General features: G+C 38.8%; 1 protein-coding gene and 1 long non-coding RNA gene across 3 annotated transcripts; both read right to left on the bottom strand.

The window, feature by feature from the left end:
- Nucleotides 1-11018: 11018 nt before the first annotated feature.
- Nucleotides 11019-13422, bottom strand: LOC124294655. The gene is made up of 3 exons (XR_006904586.1): nucleotides 13297-13422; nucleotides 11430-11567; nucleotides 11019-11179 (listed from the first exon to the last, which is right to left on the bottom strand). It is a non-coding gene; the product is annotated as an uncharacterized LOC124294655 (long non-coding RNA).
- A 3030-nt stretch (nucleotides 13423-16452) lies between these two features.
- LOC107224098 (zinc finger protein 729) lies at nucleotides 16453-26532 on the bottom strand. Of its 2 annotated transcripts, none has more exons than XM_015664023.2 (7): nucleotides 26422-26532; nucleotides 24716-25075; nucleotides 22946-23863; nucleotides 22699-22827; nucleotides 21850-22086; nucleotides 21225-21552; nucleotides 16453-21126 (listed from the first exon to the last, which is right to left on the bottom strand). In XM_015664023.2, exons 2-7 carry the CDS (start codon nucleotides 25045-25047, stop codon nucleotides 19765-19767), a joined length of 3306 nt encoding a protein of 1101 aa, XP_015519509.1. In that variant the 5' UTR covers nucleotides 25048-25075; nucleotides 26422-26532; the 3' UTR covers nucleotides 16453-19764. The 2 variants fall into 2 exon arrangements, with proteins under 2 accessions (XP_015519509.1, XP_015519510.1); XM_015664024.2 differs by lacking the exon at nucleotides 26422-26532 and adding an exon at nucleotides 26260-26408.
- Nucleotides 26533-27285: the final 753 nt, after the last annotated feature.

The raw sequence follows: 27285 nt of genomic DNA, 5'->3' as shown, positions 1-27285 counted from the left end.
ATACAAAGGGGTTACCTTCCTTTTTTTTGGACCGAAAAATCTTCCGTCTCAGAATTGATTTGTATGACCCTCTCCCGACCAATTGGACCCCCAGGAACTTAGAAAACGCAGCGAAAAGAGCGTGGGACCAACAGGAGAGAAATGGCGAGCGAAAAAGCACCAGCTGAAAAATGTCGAAAACACAGGTTCTCGTTTTTCGGCTGTCACTTTTGATCCGTTGATCGCAGCGTATTGGGACTGTGCCCAATCGATTTCTCTCGCCAAATTACGTCCGAATAGTGCTACAATTATTCGATTCCAGCTTTTCTCAAAGTCGCGAAAATTTTCGCCAAAAATACAAAGGGGTTAACCTTCCTTTTTTTTTGACCGAAAAATCTTCCGTCTCAGAATTGATTTGTATGACCCTTTCCCGACCAATTGGACCCCAAGGAACTCAGAAAACGCAGCGAAAAGAGCGTGGGACCAACAGGAGAGAAATGGCGAGCGAAAAAGCACCAGCTGAAAAATGTCGAAAACACGGGTTCTCGTTTTTCGGCTGTCACTTTTGATCCGTTGATCGCAGCCTATTGGGACTGTGCCCAATCGATTTCTCTCGCAAAATTACGTCCGAATAGTGCTACAATTATTCGATTCCAGCTTTTCTCAAAGTCGCGAAAATTTTCGCCAAAAATACAAAGGGGTTAACCTTCCTTTTTTTTTGACCGAAAAATCTTCCGTCTCAGAATTGATTTGTATGACCCTTTCCCGACCAATTGGACCCCCAGGAACTCAGAAATAGCATCGAAAAGAGCGTAGGACCAACAGGTGAGAAATGGCGACCAGAAAAGCACCTGCTGAAAAATGTCGAACACACAGGTTCACGTGTTTCGGCTGTAACTTTTGATGCGTTGATCGCAGCGTATTGGAACTGCGCCCAATCGATTTCTCTCGCGAAATTACGTCCGAATAGTGCAACAATGAATTTATTCCAACTCTTTTCAAAATCCTGAAAATTTTCGCAAAAAAATGCAAAGGGGCCTTACTTTTTCTTCATTTCTCGACCAAGAATTTTAGGTCTCAGATTTGATTTGTACAACCCTTTCCTGACTTATTGGACCCTCAGGAACTCGAAAACGCAGCGAAATGAGCGTAGAACCAACAGGAGAGTAATGGCGAGCAAAAAAGCGCCTGCTGAAAAATGACGAAAACCCAGGTTCTCGTTTTTTGGCTGTAACTTTTGATCCGTTGATCGCAGCCTATTATGACTGCGCCCAATCGAATTCTCTCGCGAAATTAGGTCCGCCTAGTGCCAGAAAGAATTTATTCCAGCACTTTTCAAAATCGCGAAAACTTTCGCCAAAAATACGAAGGGGTTAACCTTCCTTTTTTTTTGACCGAAAAATCTTCCGTCTCAGAATTGATTTGTATGACCCTTTGCGACCAATTGGACCCCCAGGAACTCAGAAAACGCAGCGAAACGAGCGTGGGACCAACAGGAGAGAAATGGCGAGCGAAAAAGCACCAGCTGAAAAATGTCGAAAACACGGGTTCTGGTTTTTTGGCTGTAACTTTTGATCCGTTGATCGCAGCCTATTGGGACTGCGCCCAATCGATTTCTCTCGCAAAATTACGTCCGCCTAGTGCCAGAAAGAATTTATTCCAGCACTTTTCAAAATCGCGAAAATTTTCGCAAAAATACAAAGGGGTTACCTTCCTTTTTTTTGGACCGAAAAATCTTCCGTCTCAGAATTGATTTGTATGACCCTCTCCCGACCAATTGGACCCCCAGGAACTTAGAAAACGCAGCGAAAAGAGCGTGGGACCAACAGGAGAGAAATGGCGAGCGAAAAAGCACCAGCTGAAAAATGTCGAAAACACAGGTTCTCGTTTTTCGGCTGTCACTTTTGATCCGTTGATCGCAGCGTATTGGGACTGTGCCCAATCGATTTCTCTCGCAAAATTACGTCCGAATAGTGCTACAATTATTCGATTCCAGCTTTTCTCAAAGTCGCGAAAATTTTCGCCAAAAATACAAAGGGGTTAACCTTCCTTTTTTTTTGACCGAAAAATCTTCCGTCTCAGAATTGATTTGTATGACCCTTTCCCGACCAATTGGACCCCAAGGAACTCAGAAAACGCAGCGAAAAGAGCGTGGGACCAACAGGAGAGAAATGGCGAGCGAAAAAGCACCAGCTGAAAAATGTCGAAAACACGGGTTCTCGTTTTTTGGCTGTATCTTTTGATCCGTTGATCGCAGCCTATTGGGACTGCGCCCAATCGATTTCTCTCGCAAAATTACGTATGCCTAGTGCCAGAAAGAATTTATTCCAGCACTTTTCAAAATCGCGAAAATTTTCGCAAAAAATGCAAAGGAGTTAGCCTTACTTTTTCTTCATTTTTCGACCAAAAATTTTAGGTCTCAGAATTGAATTGTATGACCCTTTCCCGACCAATTGGACCCCCAGGAACTCAGAAAACGCAGCGAAAAGAACGTGGGACCAACAGGAGAGAAATGGCGAGCGAAAAAGCACCAGCTGAAAAATGTCGAAAACACGGGTTCTGGTTTTTTGGCTGTAACTTTTGATCCGTTGATCGCAGCCTATTGGGACTGCGCCCAATCGATTTCTCTCGCAAAATTACGTCCGCCTAGTGCCAGAAAGAATTTATTCCAGCACTTTTCAAAATCGCGAAAATTTTCGCCAAAAATACAAAGGGGTTAACCTTCCTTTTTTTTGGACCGAAAAATCTTCCGTCTCAGAATTGATTTGTATGACCCTTTCCCGACCAATTGGACACCCAAGAACTCAGGAAAACGCAGCGAAAAGAGCGTGGGACCAACAGGAGAGAAATGGCGAGCGAAAAAGCACCAGCTGAAAAATGTCAAAAACACGGGTTCTCGTTTTTTGGCTGTAACTTTTGATCCGTTGATCGCAGCCTATTGGGACTGCGCCCAATCGACTTCTCTCGCAAAATTACGTCCGAATAGTGCTACAATTATTCGATTCCAGCTTTTCTCAAAGTCGCGAAAATTTTCGCCAAAAATACCAAGGGGTTAACCTTCCTTTTTTTTTGACCGAAAAATCTTCCGTCTCACAATTAATTTGTATGACCCTTTGCGACCAATTGGACCCCCAGGAACTCAGAAAACGCAGCGAAACGAGCGTGGGACCAACAGGAGAGAAATGGCGAGCGAAAACGCACCAGCTGAAAAATGTCGAAAACACGGGTTCTCGTTTTTTGGCTGTAACTTTTGATCCGTTGATCGCAGCCTATTGGGACTGCGCCCAATCGATTTCTCTCGCAAAATTACGTCCGCCTAGTGCCAGAAAGAATTTATTCCAGCACTTTTCAAAATCGCGAAAATTTTCGCAAAAATACAAAGGGGTTACCTTCCTTTTTTTTGGACCGAAAAATCTTCCGTCTCAGAATTGATTTGTATGACCCTCTCCCGACCAATTGGACCCCCAGGAACTTAGAAAACGCAGCGAAAAGAGCGTGGGACCAACAGGAGAGAAATGGCGAGCGAAAAAGCACCAGCTGAAAAATGTCGAAAACACAGGTTCTCGTTTTTCGGCTGTCACTTTTGATCCGTTGATCGCAGCGTATTGGGACTGTGCCCAATCGATTTCTCTCGCAAAATTACGTCCGAATAGTGCTACAATTATTCGATTCCAGCTTTTCTCAAAGTCGCGAAAATTTTCGCCAAAAATACAAAGGGGTTAACCTTCCTTTTTTTTTGACCGAAAAATCTTCCGTCTCAGAATTGATTTGTATGACCCTGTCCCGACCAATTGGACCCCAAGGAACTCAGAAAACGCAGCGAAAAGAGCGTGGGACCAACAGGAGAGAAATGGCGAGCGAAAAAGCACCAGCTGAAAAATGTCGAAAACACGGGTTCTCGTTTTTTGGCCGTAACTTTTGATACGTTGATCGCAGCCTATTGGGACTGCGCCCAATCGATTTCACTCGCAAAATTACGTCCGCCTAGTGCCAGAAAGAATTTATTCCAGCACTTTTCAAAATCGCGAAAATTCTCGCCAAAAATACAAAGGGGTTAACCTTCCTTTTTTTCTGACCGAATTATCTTCCGTCTCAGAATTGATTTGTACGACCCTTTCCCGACCAATTGGACCCCCAGGAACTCAGAAAATGCAGCGAAAAAAGCGTGGGACCAACAGGAGAGAAATGGCGAGCGAAAAAGCACCAGCTGAAAAATGTCGAAAACACGGATTCTCGTTTTTTGGCTGTAACTTTTGATCCGTTGATCGCAGCCTATTGGGACTGCGCCCAATCAATTCCTCTCACAAAATTACGTCGGAATAGTGCCAGTAGAAACTTATTTCAGCACTTTTCAAAATCGCGAAAATTTTCGCCAAAAATACAAAGGGGTTAACCTTCCTTTTTTTTTGACCGAAAAATCTTCCGTCTCAGAATTGATTTGTATGACCCTTTCCCGACCAATTGGACCCCAAGGAACTCAGAAAACGCAGCGAAAAGAGCGTGGGACCAACAGGAGAGAAATGGCGAGCGAAAAAGCACCAGCTGAAAAATGTCGAAAACACAGGTTCTCGTTTTTCGGCTGTCACTTTTGATCCGTTGATCGCAGCGTATTGGGACTGTGCCCAATCGATTTCTCTCGCAAAATTACGTCCGAATAGTGCTACAATTATTCGATTCCAGCTTTTCTCAAAGTCGCGAAAATTTTCGCCAAAAATACCAAGGGGTTAACCTTCCTTTTTTTTTGACCGAAAAATCTTCCGTCTCACAATTAATTTGTATGACCCTTTGCGACCAATTGGACCCCCAGGAACTCAGAAAACGCAGCGAAACGAGCGTGGGACCAACAGGAGAGAAATGGCGAGCGAAAACGCACCAGCTGAAAAATGTCGAAAACACGGGTTCTCGTTTTTTGGCTGTAACTTTTGATCCGTTGATCGCAGCCTATTGGGACTGCGCCCAATCGATTTCTCTCGCAAAATTACGTCCGCCTAGTGCCAGAAAGAATTTATTCCAGCACTTTTCAAAATCGCGAAAATTTTCGCAAAAATACAAAGGGGTTACCTTCCTTTTTTTTGGACCGAAAAATCTTCCGTCTCAGAATTGATTTGTATGACCCTCTCCCGACCAATTGGACCCCCAGGAACTTAGAAAACGCAGCGAAAAGAGCGTGGGACCAACAGGAGAGAAATGGCGAGCGAAAAAGCACCAGCTGAAAAATGTCGAAAACACAGGTTCTCGTTTTTCGGCTGTCACTTTTGATCCGTTGATCGCAGCGTATTGGGACTGTGCCCAATCGATTTCTCTCGCAAAATTACGTCCGAATAGTGCTACAATTATTCGATTCCAGCTTTTCTCAAAGTCGCGAAAATTTTCGCCAAAAATACCAAGGGGTTAACCTTCCTTTTTTTTTGACCGAAAAATCTTCCGTCTCACAATTAATTTGTATGACCCTTTGCGACCAATTGGACCCCCAGGAACTCAGAAAACGCAGCGAAACGAGCGTGGGACCAACAGGAGAGAAATGGCGAGCGAAAACGCACCAGCTGAAAAATGTCGAAAACACGGGTTCTCGTTTTTTGGCTGTAACTTTTGATCCGTTGATCGCAGCCTATTGGGACTGCGCCCAATCGATTTCTCTCGCAAAATTACGTCCGCCTAGTGCCAGAAAGAATTTATTCCAGCACTTTTCAAAATCGCGAAAATTTTCGCAAAAATACAAAGGGGTTACCTTCCTTTTTTTTGGACCGAAAAATCTTCCGTCTCAGAATTGATTTGTATGACCCTCTCCCGACCAATTGGACCCCCAGGAACTTAGAAAACGCAGCGAAAAGAGCGTGGGACCAACAGGAGAGAAATGGCGAGCGAAAAAGCACCAGCTGAAAAATGTCGAAAACACAGGTTCTCGTTTTTCGGCTGTCACTTTTGATCCGTTGATCGCAGCGTATTGGGACTGTGCCCAATCGATTTCTCTCGCCAAATTACGTCCGAATAGTGCTACAATTATTCGATTCCAGCTTTTCTCAAAGTCGCGAAAATTTTCGCCAAAAATACAAAGGGGTTAACCTTCCGTTTTTTTTGACCGAAAAATCTTCCGTCTCAGAATTGATTTGTATGACCCTTTCCCGACCAATTGGACCCCAAGGAACTCAGAAAACGCAGCGAAAAGAGCGTCGGACCAACAGGAGAGAAATGGCGAGCGAAAAAGCACCAGCTGAAAAATGTCGAAAACACGGGTTCTCGTTTTTTGGCTGTAACTTTTGATCCGTTGATCGCAGCCTATTGGGACTGCGCCCAATCGATTTCTCTCGCAAAATTACGTCCGTCTAGTGCCAGAAAGAATTTATTCCAGCACTTTTCAAAATCGCGAAAATTTTCGGCAAAAATACAAAGGGGTTAACCTTCCTTTTTTTTGGACCGAAAAATCTTCCGTCTCAGAATTGATTTGTATGACCCTTTCCCGACCAATTGGACCCCAAGGAACTCAGAAAACGCAGCGAAAAGAGCGTGGGACCAACAGGAGAGAAATGGCGAGCGAAAAAGCACCAGCTGAAAAATGTCGAAAACACGGGTTCTCGTTTTTTGGCTGTAACTTTTGATCCGTTGATCGCAGCCTATTGGGACTGCGCCCAATCGATTTCTCTCGCAAAATTACGTATGCCTAGTGCCAGAAAGAATTTATTCCAGCACTTTTCAAAATCGCGAAAATTTTCGCAAAAAATGCAAAGGAGTTAGCCTTACTTTTTCTTCATTTTTCGACCAAAAATTTTAGGTCTCAGAATTGAATTGTATGACCCTTTCCCGACCAATTGGACCCCCAGGAACTCAGAAAACGCAGCGAAAAGAACGTGGGACCAACAGGAGAGAAATGGCGAGCGAAAAAGCACCAGCTGAAAAATGTCGAAAACACGGGTTCTGGTTTTTTGGCTGTAACTTTTGATCCGTTGATCGCAGCCTATTGGGACTGCGCCCAATCGATTTCTCTCGCAAAATTACGTATGCCTAGTGCCAGAAAGAATTTATTCCAGCACTTTTCAAAATCGCGAAAATTTTCGCCAAAAATACAAAGGGGTTAACCTTCCTTTTTTTTGGACCGAAAAATCTTCCGTCTCAGAATTGATTTGTATGACCCTTTCCCGACCAATTGGACACCCAAGAACTCAGGAAAACGCAGCGAAAAGAGCGTGGGACCAACAGGAGAGAAATGGCGAGCGAAAAAGCACCAGCTGAAAAATGTCGAAAACACGGGTTCTCGTTTTTTGGCTGTAACTTTTGATCCGTTGATCGCAGCCTATTGGGACTGCGCCCAATCGACTTCTCTCGCAAAATTACGTCCGAATAGTGCTACAATTATTCGATTCCAGCTTTTCTCAAAGTCGCGAAAATTTTCGCCAAAAATACCAAGGGGTTAACCTTCCTTTTTTTTTGACCGAAAAATCTTCCGTCTCACAATTAATTTGTATGACCCTTTGCGACCAATTGGACCCCCAGGAACTCAGAAAACGCAGCGAAACGAGCGTGGGACCAACAGGAGAGAAATGGCGAGCGAAAACGCACCAGCTGAAAAATGTCGAAAACACGGGTTCTCGTTTTTTGGCTGTAACTTTTGATCCGTTGATCGCAGCCTATTGGGACTGCGCCCAATCGATTTCTCTCGCAAAATTACGTCCGCCTAGTGCCAGAAAGAATTTATTCCAGCACTTTTCAAAATCGCGAAAATTTTCGCAAAAATACAAAGGGGTTACCTTCCTTTTTTTTGGACCGAAAAATCTTCCGTCTCAGAATTGATTTGTATGACCCTCTCCCGACCAATTGGACCCCCAGGAACTTAGAAAACGCAGCGAAAAGAGCGTGGGACCAACAGGAGAGAAATGGCGAGCGAAAAAGCACCAGCTGAAAAATGTCGAAAACACAGGTTCTCGTTTTTCGGCTGTCACTTTTGATCCGTTGATCGCAGCGTATTGGGACTGTGCCCAATCGATTTCTCTCGCAAAATTACGTCCGAATAGTGCTACAATTATTCGATTCCAGCTTTTCTCAAAGTCGCGAAAATTTTCGCCAAAAATACAAAGGGGTTAACCTTCCTTTTTTTTTGACCGAAAAATCTTCCGTCTCAGAATTGATTTGTATGACCCTTTCCCGACCAATTGGACCCCAAGGAACTCAGAAAACGCAGCGAAAAGAGCGTGGGACCAACAGGAGAGAAATGGCGAGCGAAAAAGCACCAGCTGAAAAATGTCGAAAACACGGGTTCTCGTTTTTTGGCTGTAACTTTTGATCCGTTGATCGCAGCCTATTGGGACTGCGCCCAATCGATTTCTCTCGCAAAATTACGTATGCCTAGTGCCAGAAAGAATTTATTCCAGCACTTTTCAAAATCGCGAAAATTTTCGCAAAAAATGCAAAGGAGTTAGCCTTACTTTTTCTTCATTTTTCGACCAAAAATTTTAGGTCTCAGAATTGAATTGTATGACCCTTTCCCGACCAATTGGACCCCCAGGAACTCAGAAAACGCAGCGAAAAGAACGTGGGACCAACAGGAGAGAAATGGCGAGCGAAAAAGCACCAGCTGAAAAATGTCGAAAACACGGGTTCTGGTTTTTTGGCTGTAACTTTTGATCCGTTGATCGCAGCCTATTGGGACTGCGCCCAATCGATTTCTCTCGCAAAATTACGTATGCCTAGTGCCAGAAAGAATTTATTCCAGCACTTTTCAAAATCGCGAAAATTTTCGCAAAAAATGCAAAGGAGTTAGCCTTACTTTTTCTTCATTTTTCGACCAAAAATTTTAGGTCTCAGAATTGAATTGTATGACCCTTTCCCGACCAATTGGACCCCCAGGAACTCAGAAAACGCAGCGAAACGAGCGTGGGACCAACAGGAGAGAAATGGCGAGCGAAAAAGCACCAGCTGAAAAATGTCGAAAAAACAGGTTCTCGTTTTTTGGCTGTAACTTTCGATCCGTTGATCGCAGCCTATTGGGACTGCGCCCAATCGATTTCTCTCGCAAAATTACGTCCGCCTAGTGCCAGAAAGAATTTATTCCAGCACTTTTCAAAATCGCGAAAATTTTCGCCAAAAATACAAAGGGGTTAACCTTCCTTTTTTTTGGACCGAAAAATCTTCCGTCTCAGAATTGATTTGTATGACCCTTTGCGACCAATTGGACCCCCAGGAACTCAGAAAACGCAGCGAAACGAGCGTGGGACCAACAGGAGAGAAATGGCGAGCGAAAAAGCACCAGCTGAAAAATGTCGAAAACACAGGTTCTCGTTTTTCGGCTGTCACTTTTGATCCGTTGATCGCAGCGTATTGGGACTGTGCCCAATCGATTTCTCTCGCAAAATTACGTCCGAATAGTGCTACAATTATTCGATTCCAGCTTTTCTCAAAGTCGCGAAAATTTTCGCCAAAAATACAAAGGGGTTAACCTTCCTTTTTTTTTGACCGAAAAATCTTCCGTCTCAGAATTGATTTGTATGACCCTTTCCCGACCAATTGGACCCCAAGGAACTCAGAAAACGCAGCGAAAAGAGCGTGGGACCAACAGGAGAGAAATGGCGAGCGAAAAAGCACCAGCTGAAAAATGTCGAAAACACGGGTTCTCGTTTTTTGGCTGTAACTTTTGATCCGTTGATCGCAGCCTATTGGGACTGCGCTCAATCGATTTCTCTCGCAAAATTACGTATGCCTAGTGCCAGAAAGAATTTATTCCAGCACTTTTCAAAATCGCGAAAATTTTCGCAAAAAATGCAAAGGAGTTAGCCTTACTTTTTCTTCATTTTTCGACCAAAAATTTTAGGTCTCAGAATTGAATTGTATGACCCTTTCCCGACCAATTGGACCCCCAGGAACTCAGAAAACGCAGCGAAACGAGCGTGGGACCAACAGGAGAGAAATGGCGAGCGAAAAAGCACCAGCTGAAAAATGTCGAAAAAACAGGTTCTCGTTTTTTGGCTGTAACTTTTGATCCGTTGATCGCAGTCTATTGGGACTGCGCCCAATCGATTTCTCTCGCAAAATTGCGTCCGCCTAGTGCCAGAAAGAATTTATTCCAGCACTTTTCAAAATCGCGAAAATTCTCGCCAAAAATACGAAGGGGTTAACCTTACTTTTTTTTTGACCGAAAAATCTTCCGTCTCAGAATTGATTTGTATGACCCTTTCCCGACCAATTGGACCCCCAGGAACTCAGAAAATGCAGCGAAAAGAGCGTGGGACCAACAGGAGGGAAATGGCGAGCGAAAAAGCACCAGCTGAAAAATGTCAAAAACACAGGTTCTCGTTTTTTGGCTGTAACTTTTGATCCGTTGATCGCAGTCTATTGGGACTGCGCCCAATCGATTTCTCTCGCAAAATTGCGTCGGAATAGTGCCAGTAGAAATTGATTTCAGCACTTTTTAAAATCGCGAAAATTTTCGCCAAAAATACAAAGGGGTTAACCTTCCTTTTTTTTTGACCGAAAAATCTTCCGCCTCAGAATTGATTTGTATGACCCTTTCCCGACCAATTGGACCCCCAGGAACTCAGAAAACGCAGCGAAAAGAGCGTAGGACCAACAGGAGAGAAATGGCAAGCGATATTCATGATTTATTTATGATGAATACATGATGCATACTATAAATTTTATAATTTTCTAGGAAACATACTAGATTATTTACAATAATCGGCTATAATATGACAATAAAAGAATTGTTCGTTTCGATATGGGATTTTATTTGACATGCAGTCTTTATATTTCATAACATCAATATTCAGAATTAGGAGTAGGAATAGGAGTGGGATCAGGAGTAGGAGTAGGAGTAGGAGTTAGAGTAGGAGTAGTAGTAGATGAAGAAGTTGGAGTAGTGGGAGCTGGAGTAGGAGTTGGAGTTAACGTAGAAGTAGGAGCAGTAGAAGTAAGAGTAGTAGTAGTAGGAGTAGGGTAGGGTAGGGTAGAGTAGGGTAGGGCAGAAGGTAGGGGGTAGGGGGTGGGGTTGCCCCCATCACCACCCCACCACAGCTTTACCCCACCACCACATCACTCCTCTACCCCAACACCCCAACAACCCATGACCACACCACCCCAACACCTGACCACCATCGCACTACGCTCAATCACCTTTGACGACCTCCGTCCTTCTCGTCGCCCTCGATCAGCCGCAAACACTTCTTACCACCTTCGACCACCTCCAGCGACCACCGCTGACCACCTCGGGTTATACCTTGAATAGTAATAAATATTTTCAGTATAAGAACACGTCAAAAATATTGTGTGAGGATTTATATAATTATTTATTAAATTAATAAAATAATAAATTTCATCAGCGCATTTATAGCTACTGAATTTGTGCTTGAACGAAGAAAAATTTAAATGATTTATTGTAAACATGACAAGTTTAGAAAATTTCATATAAAATATAATCAACCTTGCTACCAAATATTATAAAAATGTTATAAAAATAAAAAACTCACCATGCATAAATGCTCGTCCTTCTCCTCCTTGTCTTCCTCCTCGTCCCGCACGATCACCCGTCACCACCTCTAACCACCTCCGACCACCGGCAACCCCCGCCAACTACCTCCAACGACCACCGCTAACCTCGGTTATACCTTGAATATTAATAAATATTTTCAGTAAAATTTAGAACACTCAAAAATATTGTGTAAGGATTAATATAATATTTTTATTGACACATCTTACCAAGAAGATTATGTGAAAATTATAAAAAAATATAGACATATTATTATCGCATTGATAGCTACTGAATTTGGGCTCGCACGAAAAATGAATCGAAATAGTTCATAGTAAATGTGACAAGTTCAAAAAAATGTGGATAAAATATAATTACAATCGCCATTAAATGTTATAAAAATGTTATACTGACCGTGCACAAATAGTAACATAGCTTTTTGTTAATGGTTCACATGAAAATAGTTGATTATAATTATTTGTTTTGTACTATTATCGTATACAAATGGTTAAAAACTGAAAGCAATTAATAATTATACAGATAAATATTCAAGTAACACCGAAAAAAGGTCAACAGTAAAATCAGATAATGGAGAAAAAATATTTCTCATGTCGGTTCAAAGTGGAAACCGGGTTTTTCAAATGCTGCCATATGAAAGATCGGGAAAAGTACAAATATTTTTATTTTTTAAATCAATCAAACACGACAATTTTTAAGCGAAACGTTTATTGTCGGTTATTTCTTCTCTATGGGAGATAACTAACGTAGCTTTTTAAAATTTCAAGTGTATTTCAACTCACATTTGGAGAGTAAAAGAAAAATTTACTTATCATCAATTATCGCAAAATGGCAAAGTTATTAGCAGGCCAATGAAGCGCCTCGCCGCTGAAATCCCGAATTGACAGGAAAGATGGAGTGCATAATTTCTGTCTGAAATGTAAAAACTAAAATTGCTTTGAATTGACACATATTTTTATCAACGATGAACTACAAAACTCATAAAAAAAATGTTAAATCACATTCATTTTGGTTCCGAATTTTCTTGGTAAAAATCGTTACTTTTTACGTTTGAGCTCGACAATTAATATTATATCACGGTTTTTTGGGTTATTTCGGTAGATCGATAATAGAATGGTGCGCGAATCAAAAATAACTAGTTTTAAAACACTCTCTTGTTAAAGCTCGCTCGGGGTCGGATGCCTAGTGTAATTGGTTTTTGTAGGGAAGACATAGTTGTAGGGGAGACTGGGGCACGATGAGTCCCCAAAAAATTCTGGTACTTGCTTCATAGTATACAGAATGAACACTGTGTTGGTGCAACTGACGCAAACCGAATCTACCAGTAAGATTTTTTCTATATAATGGTACAAATCACGTTTACACATGCATGTAAGTATAACGTATTGTGATTTTATGACAATAAATTTCGTCAAAAAATACCACAGAACAATCAGCTAAGTGCTGAGAGATTTGAAACACTACGCATAGCAATTCTAGCTCCAATGAACGACGTTATTGTCATGTATTCCTATGCATACAATGCCAACCACTCATCAATTGCAATTTGTTGATCCTGGTCGTTCAATTTTTTTTCCGATCCGATGATAGTAGAAAACATGATATTTTCAATAATCAAACTTGTAAACTTGAAAATTAGTCCGGAAGGTCAAAAGTCATCAGGTCAAGGACCTGGACAGCCAGAACTACGGAGCGCTTTTCCTGGATGTCAAAATCCACCAGGTGGAGGACCTGGACAGCCAGAACTACGGAAAATTAGTCCAAAGGTCAGAAGTCACCAAGTCAAGGACCTGGACAGCCAAAACTACGGAGCGCTTGTCCCTAAAGTAGAGTTTCATCAGGTAGCGTACCCGGAGTCCACAAACCACGGAGCGCTAGTCCTGGAAGTTGATTTTCACCAGGTAGCGGACCGGGAGCGCAGAAACTACGGAGCGCTTGTCCCTGAAGTCGAGTTTCACCAGGTAGCGTACCCGGAGTCCACAAACCACGGAGCGCTTGTCCTGAAAGTCGATTTTCACCAGGTAGCGGGCTTGGAGTGCAGAAACTACGGAGTGCTTGTCCCTGAAGTCGAGTTTCACCAGGAAGTGAACCCGGAACGCAGGACCCAGGAGGAAGAGAACCCGGTACACGAAATTTGCGGAGCGCGATTCTCATCCGTCCGCGCTACGGCGCGGTTGTTTCCAGACTGAGGAATTTGGCTAGCTGATTACTGTAGATCGATGACGTCAAGAGAAAAAAAAATTTGAGTGACGTCACTTTCCGAACAGCCAAACATCCGACATCCAAACTGTAGTTTCGCACTTTAATACTATGCATGATGTATGAGGTATGATGATGTATCATGTATGATGTACGATAATATGATATGATGTATGATGATTTTAGTTTTCACATTTCAGACAAGAAATACGCGCTTTATCTTTCCTGCCGATTCCAGACTCAAGCGGCTTGGCCCTTCGATGGTCAGCCGTTGACTTAAGATATATTCTTTAGTTAACGGGTCAGCTAATAACGCTGCCGTTCTGCGACACTAGGATGATAAAAATTTTTGCTCGTACCTTTCAAATGTGTGTTAAAATACACTCGAAGTTTTAAGAAGCTTCGTTCTTTCTGTCCCTATCAAAAAAAAAAAAAATCGCCGACAATCATGTTTTTAGGTCTTTAAATCAAGACACTGCGTTTAATACTGACTCATATACGGAGCATCCATTTCGTCTCGATCAAAATTAGCGCATCCGTGATGTATTGCAGTTACTCTGAATTTTTTTCCATACACTTTACGAAAAACAAATCTGCTTCTCTACCCAACATGAAGTATTTCACTTGCGACTAGCTAAAACAGCGTTTCGATTCTATGCCTCCGAAAATTCAAGATCGAGAGAGAAAATAAAAAGTCGTTGGAATAATTATGAATATTAATGTGATGGAATACATCGAGCGCGTGTCAAATAGAATCCCATTTCGAAATGAATAATTCTTCTATTTACATATTATAGCCGTATTATTGTAGATAATCTAGTTTGTCTCCTGGAAAATTATAAAATTTATAGTATGCATCACGTTTTAATCGTAAATGGATCATGTATATTAATGTCGTACATGGACCGCATATACATATACATATACTTTTTTGTCTCCGCATCATTATTACATCTGATCTGTTATTATTCATGATCTATGTATACATTCTTTTCTCGGGTACCTAAACTTTATTTTGGAAGTAATTTATTTTTATTAATTTATTGTATCGCCGGCCTGGGCTTACCATTGCGAAGACTGTGTTACTCGGAAGGTGAATGCAGCCAGCATCGTGTCGAAATCGGTAACTCTCTGATGTTCTGCAATAAGTTCTCAACTCTACCATTGGAACGTCTCAGGGGGCGAAAGTGCACGACGATTTTCGGTTGTCACACCAAAGCCCATCAAGGCAACTGTTTATATTCTTCAGTCAACGAATGTAAAGTTCTGTAAATATCAGATTTTTTCATTGAATTATTTCGAAACGAGGGAGGAAAAATAAATTACAATTTAATTTTTATAAATTCACAGTTCAAGATTTTCTACCTCCTGACTATCTGACATTGACCATAACTTCCCAGTATTTGTCGCATTTCGATGATTCTTTTTATTCCCGACTCAACCACAAAGTTAACCTTTTTGACCTCGAAAGCGGGACGAAAGTGGCATATTTTTCTCTAAAACGCATTTCCCGCAAATTCAAATCACCTAAAAATATGAGGCCAATTTAAAAGTCCCAATTTTCAAATAAATATCGTGGTCAGACTTGAGTCGGAAATTAAGTCCCATATGTAACATAGGAATAAAACTCTACTTTCTTGTTACATAATGTACTATAATGTCGCTCGTCCGGTAGGCATTATTCAGTAATGGCGCGGGGGGGGGGGGGGGGCAAGCCGAATGTGTTACCAGCGTGCCGTGCGACGTTAAAAGAATTTATAAAATGCGAGAAATAATTTAAAATTACAGGTAACCATAGATATTCCCCCCATTGATGACAAAGTTGCAATTTCGACATTTCAGGATTGACGTTAATTTCGTAATAATTACCAATCATTTCCAATGTATTCCTCTTGATTTTTTTCAAATTTCTTTACATTTCTCAAATATTAACTTCCTACTTCTTTTTCTCCAGGGAATACGAAAAGTTATTATAATCCCACCAAAAATGAAAAGTCGAGTTTTCATTAGATCTTAACGTTTCAAGATCTATGACTAGGTGTTTGTGTGTATAATATATGATGAATTTTTTGTCCAACGATATCTTGAGAACGGATGAACGGATTTGGGTCATTTTGATTTGAATCGACGGGGTTTTTCCTAAAGTAGAACTGATTAAATTTTGGATTCTGTAGATCACGTGGTTTTTGAGTTATTTGAATAAAATTAAAAAAATGTCATATGTTAGTGTTTTATGGGTTCAAAAAGGTTTTGGTTACCAGGTCATTGGACATATTCCTGGCTTGTGTTGCCCAGATCAGTCGAGGTTTACTTCATCCACTGTCTTGTCGCAGCAGTGGCAGTCGTTGCACCTGTAATCTGTACCCAAGCGAAAAAAACCTCCACTTGGGTGTCAATTCGTACTCTTCATTTTTTTCTTGTGGGAATTTAGCTTTATTTATGAGTTGGGGGTACGAATATACACGGGAGTTGAGTTATTTCCGTGAAGGTATGCCGTTTGAGGAAGAAATATACAGAATATATATCATTCTATGAAAAAAGTATTTTCTAAAATTTTTACCATCACGTTTCTTTCATTCATGTGGCAGTATGAATAGTGTATTTGCGTGACTCACGATATTGCATCAAATGATCCATTGCGTGATTCATTTACTATGAATTTGTACAATTCCAATGCTGTATATTAAACTTATTTATAATAGATTCACTACACAATGAAAATATTCAATTGCAATAAATTTAGTGGACCTAGCAAACTAAGGTCAGTTGTACCAGAACTAGAGCGGGCTCAGATAGTAACGTTTCCCTTTATAAAACATGTGACTATTAATGATTTATTCAAATAAAAATACAACTACGATTAACATTAAATTGCACCACCTTACTAAACCCAAGATATAACAATATTTACAACTTGCTACTCTTTCCTGGTCAATCCCGCGTATATGAATGAATATTTCTATATTTGAAATCTTAAGTCAATTTCTATAGAGTACGTTGATAATAATCATTTCGTGGAGCACAAATTACAACTGAACTTATACATATGTGTGTGTGTATATATACATATATATATATATATATACACGCACATAGTTTCTTAAATTCTTTAAAAGTCTTACATACCTATGATGACATGGCATTATCCATCTATGTATCGAGTAACTAATTGTTTTATTAAATTTTTTCTGTTTCTCAACTTCAATACCAAGAATTATTTCCACACTCATGACAAGTGTTTCATGATCTTCGAATAGTTTTATTACTATTATACTTCACGTAGCAAAATGGCTTAAAAATTTAATGTTTGTTAGACGTATTTTTGTTATTATACGCCACTGTTTCGGCTGCTCCATATGGCAATCGCAAAATGTATAATTAAAAGCCTCCGGATAAATTGGGAGTAACCGAAAATTTGATTCTGCTAATATTTGTCAATTTTCTCTAATACAGGTATATTCACCGATTGTGTATTCTCTTGGTCCTAGCCCAATGCCACAACTCACATTTTATATTACATAAGGTAATTTAGAATATTTTCAAGCACAAAATTTGCTGCAATTAACCACCTTTAAAATAATTACAGATATACTGCATAAAATATCTTTGGGACTAAGTTATAATTCTATGACCTTTGTATGAAAACAAAGCTTTCACTGGAAAAAGTAGGTGTACTATGAACATTGTTAATTTTCAACCATCAGCTCAAGTTATAATGCGTTATAAAACTTATGTTGATTGCTAATTGACAAGGCAACTGTGGTCTTTATAGTATGCCAAAGTGAATTTGCACGATTATTCAATCAGTGAATGTTTTACAAATGCAAATGCGAATCATTTTTCCTAAGATAAAGACATACTTTGATGTCACTAATTTATTGCGATTCGTGGTAAATCAATCTGCTTAATTTTCTTCTAATTTTCAAATAAGAGCGCTTTCAACAGTACGGCTTTTTATTAATTTTATATCTTGCATAGAGCTCATTAATATGAGGGGTGTAACTGCAAATCACTTAAAACTTAAGCTTAACAAACTGAAGCATTTTAATACAGAACTATTTTTGAACAGCGTTTATCGTATTCTTTGCAATGCCATGTACGTACGTACATGTTACGCCAACTCCGTTGCTGTAACAATTTGAAACAAAGAATCTAGTGCTACCATCTTGATAAATAAAACATAAAACGTTATTAACATATTAGTATAAGTTGATGAATGTGCGATTAAAAAGACTTAACTCAATTTCTTTATAATGTCATTATTGACTTAATTTATAAAATAGTAATTATTTATTATATCAAACTGATCTTAAAGCTGTTTGAATATTGCTAAGAACTAAAGAAGAATGTAACAATTAAATTGTGAATAAGAATATCTAACTCTGTATTCACATGATTCATGCTAGAGGTTATTAAATATTGCGAACTAAAGAGGAAGAAAAATTGAAATAATTTAACCAAGCAGTACATTTTGTACGATACTAGCAATGCCATATTATATCATAATATTCTTTTAACCCAAAAGGCGATATCGAAATATTGGTTAGTATAGTCGCGAACCTTACAATTCACACAAGTTATTAATATTTATTATATTCTATGGAGAATCCGTTTATAAAGTAAGGAAGTATCTGTTATATAGGTAATTTTATTTATTTTTTATTGACGTCTAAGTCATTATAAAATATTTCAAATATCCTGCTAAATCATAACTTGTTGGCATACAAATTCTAGGAGTATGTTTATAAATCTGCAAAATTTCTTGTTTGTTTATGTACATATTTTTTCCCCTCTTATTAGCAAATATAGTATGCTTGTAAAGATCGATTCTGTTTATTGGGATGCTACGACCGTTAGATCTACAGTAATTATTTTTTCGTATTTTTCAAAAAATTCAATCACAAGTGTTTAGCAGAAAAATGAATACAGATTGTTGTTCTTAAAATTTGGGAGTAAAGATATAAGATCTATACGTTAAATAGGTATATACAAAAAAAAAAGAAAACACTGTATACTAGTAAAGTTATTCAGACAAGATTGATACTATTTTGCTCTCATTTTTTTTTGTATGTACATTTATGTATTATACTCCAAACACATGGCTATCATAAGATAATTGCTCTAGTACACTATGTCAAATTTATCTTCTGCAGTATTGAAAAAAAATATGATCATTTGGCTAGTATTGGCCTGTTTTTCAAAATGTTGTTACAAGCTATCTAATTATGAATACACACAATTTTCGAACGTTGTTAACTTTAGTTACTATTATTTTTAATACCCCTATAATATGGCATTACATTGCCAGTATCTGAAAATGAATAACCATGTTTCATAAAATAACATTAAAGTTGAATTCAATAAACTACTATATATTCTTAAAACTCAGAAATAATTACATTAAGTTTAATCATAAAAGACCAAATGTAAAGTTAAGCAAAGAAAACGAATGAGCCATAGAGTGGAAACCTGTTATGTAATAATTGAATATAGAAGAAAGTTATAATATACATTTTATAGTAATTGATGAATAAATTTAGGTAATATACATTATCTTTGAATTTACCTAAGTAAAACATCAATGATTACATCAACACAGATTTTTTACAGTCATTTTATGCTGAAATTCTATTTGAATGGTCTATTCTAAATTTATTGAAAATTTAATTATCCTTTCATCTTCCATGACAAAATAACTGTTAATCCCAGCTCATTTTGTGATTTGCCCTCATCATACTGCATGGTATGAATTGTGGTGCAACAAACGATGCTTAGGAAAGGATATAAACTTGTCAGCGTAAGTATATCACCATGTATAATTGAGTGAACAATATTCTTTTTTTTTTGGTTTGTTTTTTTTCTTTTGCAAAAACTCAATACAATGAAAATATAGAACATGCAACAATGAACGTGGTATAACTCATAGAGTAACAAGCATAGGGGGCCTTGGCTTGAACCTATGTGTACGATCAACTCAAACGATTAGATACCTAAGCCGAGTTTGTTCAGCATCCATAACGGCATTGGCAAAAAAAAAAAAAAAAAACATTAATTAGACAAAAAGAGGCCTACAATTGAACAAACCTGGATGCTTCTCCCATAACATCAATCAAATGCAATCAAATGTGTATCGGAACGTGAACCAAAAGCTCTGCACGGCTTGAAAATACAGCTGAACACATTTCGCACGTGTATTCAACAGCATCCGGAATTATGGTCTCTGGAACCTCGTCAACTGGTGTGATAACGTGATGTACAGCTAGCATTCTGTGCGGTGCTGATTCAAGCATTTTAACACTTAGTTGGAAACTTTCTTTTTCCGCAACCTCATTATGGATGGTGTGCGTATCTAAATCAGGAAGGATGGATTCTTCTTCAGCTGTAACGATGCTTGCTTCATAAGCAACTTCTAAATTATTGCCATCCAGAGCATTATCTAACATGTGACTCGTTTGATTCATTTCTATCGCATTGTTGTTGTTTTGCGTGGCTTCTTGACTCGACTCATCATCTTTTGGCTCTTGTTTTATTACAACTTGCTTTTGTTTTCGCACTTTCTTAACGACGGCAGGTTTCTTCCTTGGTGTTGGCTCCACCTTTCGCTCCGCTATGGCTATATTACCGTTATTATTACTGTGAACTGCACCGCTATTCTTTTGCGATCCTGGTTCAATTTTAATATTTTTCTCTAAAAATGTCACGGAGTGCGGCTTTTCGAGCTCCTCGTTCGGTTTTGTTGGGAATGTTGCTGGGGTAAGTTGAAGTTTCCCTTCAATATGATAACTAACATTTTTAGTCCTCGGTCTATTTCTTTCACCGCTGGGAAATACCCCAGTTTTATGTTCGTTTGGCATAACTTTGGGAGTTCTGGTAACCATGGTTTTAGTTTTTTGGCCCTTCTTCACTCCGTCACCACCAATCTGAACCGGTACACGAGTTTTCTGAGTGTGAATCATTTTTGGTCTACTGGACTGAGCAGACGTCTGTGTTTCATTTTTCTTTTCATCCTTCTTGGCCTTTCTTTTCGAAAGTTTCGATTTGGCTGGATTAGCCTTGGAATTACTTACTATCGAGCTTATATTCTGCAGTGAACTTTCAAAGCTTTTCAATACGTTCTGATAACCCTCTTCTACATTCGCCCTGTGCTGTTGCTTGTTCTTCTTTCCAAGTTTTCGTTTTGTATTATCGTCCGAATCGGATGCAATGTCTGGCGTTTCGTAACTCACTGCAGCCATGCGTGGGGGAACAGGGTTTGTTTCATAAGGCTTGAGCTTGCGCCTCCTTTTATACTTTCGCGGGCCAGTTTGCGGTTGTCGGCGCAAGGCTGTATTGTCATCACAGTGTTGCACTATGTGTGCAACTATTTCTTCGGACGTGCCATAAGAATCACCGCATACTTTGCATAGATATGGCGTCATACTGCCATGACATTTTGGATCTGGACCTGAATGATGAGCCCTAACATGTTCACGCAAAACGACCTGTAAGTTTTTATAGAAAATTTTAATTATTGAACAGGTTATTGCATATACTCGCATCAATGATTATTGGTAAACAATTAAGTAATTATCAAGCTTACACGTTGGTTAAAAGCTCGAGGGCAGATGGCACATCCATAAGGCTTTTCACCGGTATGTATTCGTTCATGTTTTCTGAGTGTTCCTCCATCTGCAAATGCTTTCCAACAGAATCTACATCCATACGGTCTTTCACCAGTATGAATACGGATATGAATCTGTTGAGAACTACGGCTACCAAATGTCTTTCCACATTCCCTACAGGGGAAAGAACGCCCACCCAAATCCTTGTTGTGAGAGTGACGGTGGCTCACCAGTGCTCTACCATCAGGAAATTCTTCGCCGCACTCGTCACATGCGACCATCTTATTGCGATGGGACACCATGTGCCTATTGAAGATTTTCATTTATAACCAACATTCGTCACAATACGTGGGTTTTTTAAAAAACAGCAAATTCAGTTAAGTAGTTAAAATTTAATGGGGTTTACAACAACTGACGAGAACCTTTGAACAGAAGTACTTCATGCTATATTTTATCTAATGCATCAAAAATTAAAATGTCGAGTAACCGGAGCTTGGTTTCTGACAGTAACAAGTTGAGTTGACAGCTTGCAAAAGGTCAATTGAAATATTAATTTAGTGTGAAAATTGATAAATTAAATACTGATAATGAATCTTAGCGCACCTGCGGAGTCTGGCCTTATTGTGGAAATGTTTACCACATTTTGTACATCCAAATGTCTTATCAGCATTGTGTACCCAGGAGTGCTTGATCAAACTACGCTTGTCTTTGCACGTTTTTCCACAAAGAGTGCAAGTATTTGGCGGCGCATCCTCCGCATGATTTTGACGGACATGCTCTGCGACTTCTGCATCATCTCGACACCTTTGGCCACATAATAAGCAACGCCGACTAGGTGACCTAAATCATACAAGTTTCTCTTAAAGTTTTGAGACCCTTTAAAATTTCTACATAGGCGATGAATTTTCCAAATTCGATTTTTCATATTAAATTCTTTTTATACGAATATTTTAGCCTCGTTACATGAAAAAAAGCATGAAATGACATACAATGAATAAGAAATAATCTAAAAAAATGTACTTCTGTAGATACATATATCAAACGTACAAATCAAATAATTAATAAGTGTCAATGTTACACGGAAATGTGAAAAATTACTATAGTTTCAATTTAAATAATTCTTGCCTGCTGCTTATTGAATGGTGATATAACCCATATCAAACTGAGGATTACGAGATTTTCAAGTGTTGTAATTTTATACCAAACAGTCATCATTAGAAATTATTTACCCAACACATTTTTTTATTTCTAACCGCATTTTTAACTAGAATTTAACGTCCGTATTATATGAATCGACATGCACCTTTTTCCCATGAAGACCGTATAAGATTAACATAATAAATAGTCCTCAGAATAAAAATTCCAAGAAGTACTTACTTTTACAGTAATATATCCCGTAAAAATGCTTTTCTCAAGCAATCGTAAAGATAATAATGCATTCTATACAAATACCTGGCATGCAGCTCAGCATGTGCAAGTAATGCCAAAGCTTCTTCAAACCACTCTCCGCAAACATTGCACACATGATGCTGGCTTGAACCCTTGGTAATCACTTCTGTAGTTTCTTGCTTGACATGAATCCTGGAAAAATTGAGAAATGTTTGTGAACAAATTTATCACTAAACAAGTGCAAGGATACATTATCATAGATTAACCATATACTAAAACGTAGATGTTCCATACATCATTCACTACTTACTTTCGATGGCGTTTAAGAAGATCCAGACGGTGAAAAGGTACTCCACACGTATCGCAGTAAAATTCTCCAAATCTTTCATCACCGGTGTAAGTTGCATCATTATCGTACTCTTCTAAGTCTGATTGCACAGCACCTCCATGTTTGATTCTAACGTGTTCACGCAGGGTGTTAACATCCCAGAACATATCACCACAAGAAGTGCATTCAAATGGACTATCGCCTCCGTGCACGCGAGAGTGAGAAGCCAGAGCTTTTTCTCTGGCAAATCCAACACCACAGTGTTGACAAACATACGGTTTGGTTGGGTCTGTGATAGGCCAACGTGGTGGTTGGGGTTCAATATGTTCCGAGGTCAGTTGTTCATTCCACCGTGAACTTGATGCATAATTATTTCCTCTCGCCGAATTTCTGTTGGTCATTTCTTCTAAAAGTCGCATATCTTCATCCACATAGTCGTAAGATTTATTCACATATTTTCCCATCTCAACTTTGATTTCTGGAGCAGCCCGCTTTGCCGCTGCTGCATTGTTCTTGCGCTTTCTTGGTGCGTTAGACTGAACTTTTTTGCGCCTTCCTTTATTTGTTTCCTCCTCTTCTGGGATAAGAGAATCGTCATCATTCAAGTCATCTTCCAATCCATCACGAGACGGGGCGTACGCATGAATTTTCAAATGATTCATTAAATCACATTTTCTGACGTATCTAGCACCGCACAAATTACATCCATGAGGACGATCCGTCTGATGAGCTACCATGTGATTCATTAGATTTGCTTTTTTCCTGAACCGACGACTGCAGAAATCGCACGGGTAAGGGCGAGTGTTTGTGTATGAATCTTGATCAATCGGCAATGGTATTTCCATGTCGTCATATTCAAGCAAATTGTCGTGTGATACTTTAGTCTCCGGGATTTCAACACTGTAATGGACATGAATGTTTATTTTAATAATTAGCTAAGACTACAACAGGTTTCAATTCTTGTAAATAATTTAAAAATATTCCAATCAGTGTAGAAAGAGGCATGAGGTGATCACAAAGTTGTAAAAAAATTTCACTCAACAATGCGTGCAAACATTTTTTAGTTTCTGGGTGAAGTACTTTGACAAATTTGCAAAAAAAATTATATTTGTCTTGCTTTTATATTTTGTAGCATGTTTAGTAATATCAAATTTTCTGTTTTCTCACGTTTTCCAAAATATTGGGAATGGAAATATGCAATCAAGATTTTTCTTCAATTACAAAGCACTTTAAGAATTAGGAATTATCTGCCAGGCATTGTGCAAGAAAAACTTTGTGTACAATTATGGTAAATTTTTCCGCAACATATTTAATTACTGGGTTTCAATCAATTTTCATAGTTTTCCAGGTAAAAACTATGTGAGTCCATCAAAAGTACAAATAGCATTCGATGTACATGGAATATCAATGTGTATGCAGTTCTGAACATTCATCTGAAGGAAAAGCGATGGAGACTTATGTACCAACCACATTCTTATGCAAAAAACGAAATATGTGTGATTGCAACTAGCTACCTCAATCGGGCAGTAATTGTTTCAGAATGTTTCCTAACGATAGAAAAGGGTTATCTCAAAATTTCGTTGAAATGAATAGTTGGAACTTCAAATACATGAATATCAATCTAAGTTCTTTGAAATTGTGTAATTTAGTTTTAAAAAAAAAATAGAGTGGTCTTTCCTTAAGCGTCATAGGCAAAGAATCACAACTTTTGACGCTTCTAATATCATAAAAATGATCAAAGTTCAATTTTACCCGTCATGCTGTCCCGGTCTATCCCAGTTATCACTAATTACTTCCTCAGTGACCTGGATATTCAAGTAATCATGACCTTGGCCATCTTGGGGTACTATGTAAATAGACTCCATGTCATTAGACTGTGGCACAAGGAGGATTTCGGAGTCGGGTGCTGGACAAGCCTCTGGAACAGTTTCGACTGTGTCCTCGACGCTTACTTCTTCACATGCCCCGATCACCTCCTCCTCTGGAGTGTCCAACTCCCCTTCTAAGTCGCATATTACTTCCTCATGAACTACATTTCCCACTTCCTCGACCCATTGCAGGGTCAAATCACCGGCCACATCCATCTCGTTCAGCTAAGTATCTATTTGATCACTGAAAGCAGTCAATTAAGTCGTAAAGATAAGTTGTCAGAATGTATCAATTAGCAAATAATAGTTTTTTTTATCATTTAAGGTAGAAAACTGCTTGCATAGAACCTATCTTTTAAAAAGCCGGTCTGATAGCGTTTCATAAGGTGGATAAAAATGTGTGGCTTTATTTTATTTTATCATATGATAAATAGAATTGAAGAAGATTCGAGTAATTCCAATTTGGGAAAGTGGGCAAGTACATTTTCCCCATTTTTCAATGAAAGTTGTTCATTAAGTTTCGTACTTCGGAAATGAATTTACTAGATAAACGACACCGAGTCATCGTATAGCTAATTTTTTATTAAAAAATTAGAATCAATATTTTCTTGTTTCTTGATTCAGCATCGACGTTGAAGTTTCTGCCAAGTAAGTGATGTAATGAGTTGCTCCGGCAAATTCTTATTCGGCTGACTAGAATGAAAAAAGTATTTCATTCTCGGCGAACTGATATTTGCATGTTCGAATAAAATCGATCGGTCATATTATAGCTCAACACAAAATGCATGCCTGAAATTTTCTATTTCGCTCTCATCAATTTGTTGAAAAATAAAGAGTCTAGAGTTTAAGCGTAGCTATTTCCATTCTTATACAATTTTTTGCCTATCGTCAGACACTGACATGCACAATAAGCATTAAAAATTGAAATACCATTGTAAATATATTTTTGAAAAATTTCAAACGAGGCCGTGACAAGCACGAATATATCACTTAATTTAATACATTTTTTCTGAGCCCTATATACAGAAGCAGATTCGCATAATAATGGTTTCCAAGCTCACTGATTATTCGCAGTCAAAGAATTGTGGTTATCAGATTCGGCATTGAAAATAGGATGAACCATTTCGACATTGACAACGATTAGTCAAGAATAGTAACAGTCGACCGATTTGTATTACACCATTTTCTTTCCCCCGAATATCAACTTTTCATCAAAATGCATTTTCCAGACGGCACAAATAAAATTGTTGACATCTAAGGTTATATTATACATATAGGTTATGACTTTAGAGGTTATAACGAGTAAGTGAAATAGTAATTATGATTGCATAATGCGAGCCGGCAAGTAATGACTGGTATGGTTGCGTATGTTTGAATGATTGGAAAACAAAAAAGTGGGCGAGAAGACGCAATAAATATTTTACATACGATGCAGGCAGTAGCCATAGCCTCTCTTTATGCCAAGCCTTCTTCCACCCAATTACACAGTATAAACTGACACGAAGAAACGTTTCGGCCCTTGTAAACGCAGTATTTTTATATCGAATTAGTGCGCATTTATCACTAACGTAATCACAGCGTTTTACTTACTGTTTAATATCCTTAACACAGCTATGAACCTAACCAAAAATACTTTATAGCGATCGAGAACAGCGTCGACCTTCGGTTGTTTTCAATTTGGAGGGGATGCGTTTAGAAATATATTTTAACAAAATGGCGGCTGGCATTTCTCGCCACGAACGTTAAAGAACTTAGATAGTAGACCCGACGAGAGGCTTTATCAGCTGCATAACACATGGCTTGTCCAGTATATACTTAAAAAATACTACTGATCTCTGGCTATGGATAAGATATAGATTTGGTCATTTCTTTTAGACTTGTGCCACTTAAGCATCTTACTTTTCAGAATGAAGATTTGGGTTTTCCTTAAATCATTTTAGGCTCCTTATTTCAATCCGATGTCGGGTCACTACCACACAACCAACTAACGTAACAATTCTCTAATTCTTCACAAAAAAAAAGTAGAAATTTTTTTGCAAGGAATTTTCAATTTTATTGTTAGTAGAAACATGTGAGCACATCAGAAAAAATCGTGTTTCAATCATCGGTCAAAATTAATTTTGATGTTCCAATTAAAGAGGCGTATAATATGCTTTCCGAGGAGTTAGAGACAAATCCAGCCCAGCTACGATAAACTTGCAACCTAACAAGAATTGTTTCAGGAACAGAGTCGTTAGAATGAAAAACTATAATTTGTTGAATTCTGTTGTATCTTTCGTCGATTGTTAACATTTTTCTACAAAGTGTGGTAATTTATGCACAGCACTGATTTCTTTCTATCGACTGTGGAACGATGCAAAACGTATTTTCTAATATATAAAGAAAGAATTGCAAATGAGTGTCTTCAAAGTTTTCTTTTGTTAAATATGAGATTTTTTAAGCCATACTAATTAT

The sequence above is a fragment of the Neodiprion lecontei genome, chromosome 5, assembly GCF_021901455.1.
Source record: "Neodiprion lecontei isolate iyNeoLeco1 chromosome 5, iyNeoLeco1.1, whole genome shotgun sequence".
Lineage (NCBI taxonomy): Eukaryota > Metazoa > Arthropoda > Insecta > Hymenoptera > Diprionidae > Neodiprion > Neodiprion lecontei.
Note: the sequence above shows the minus strand (reverse complement) of the source record. Positions and strands in the feature narration are given on the sequence as shown.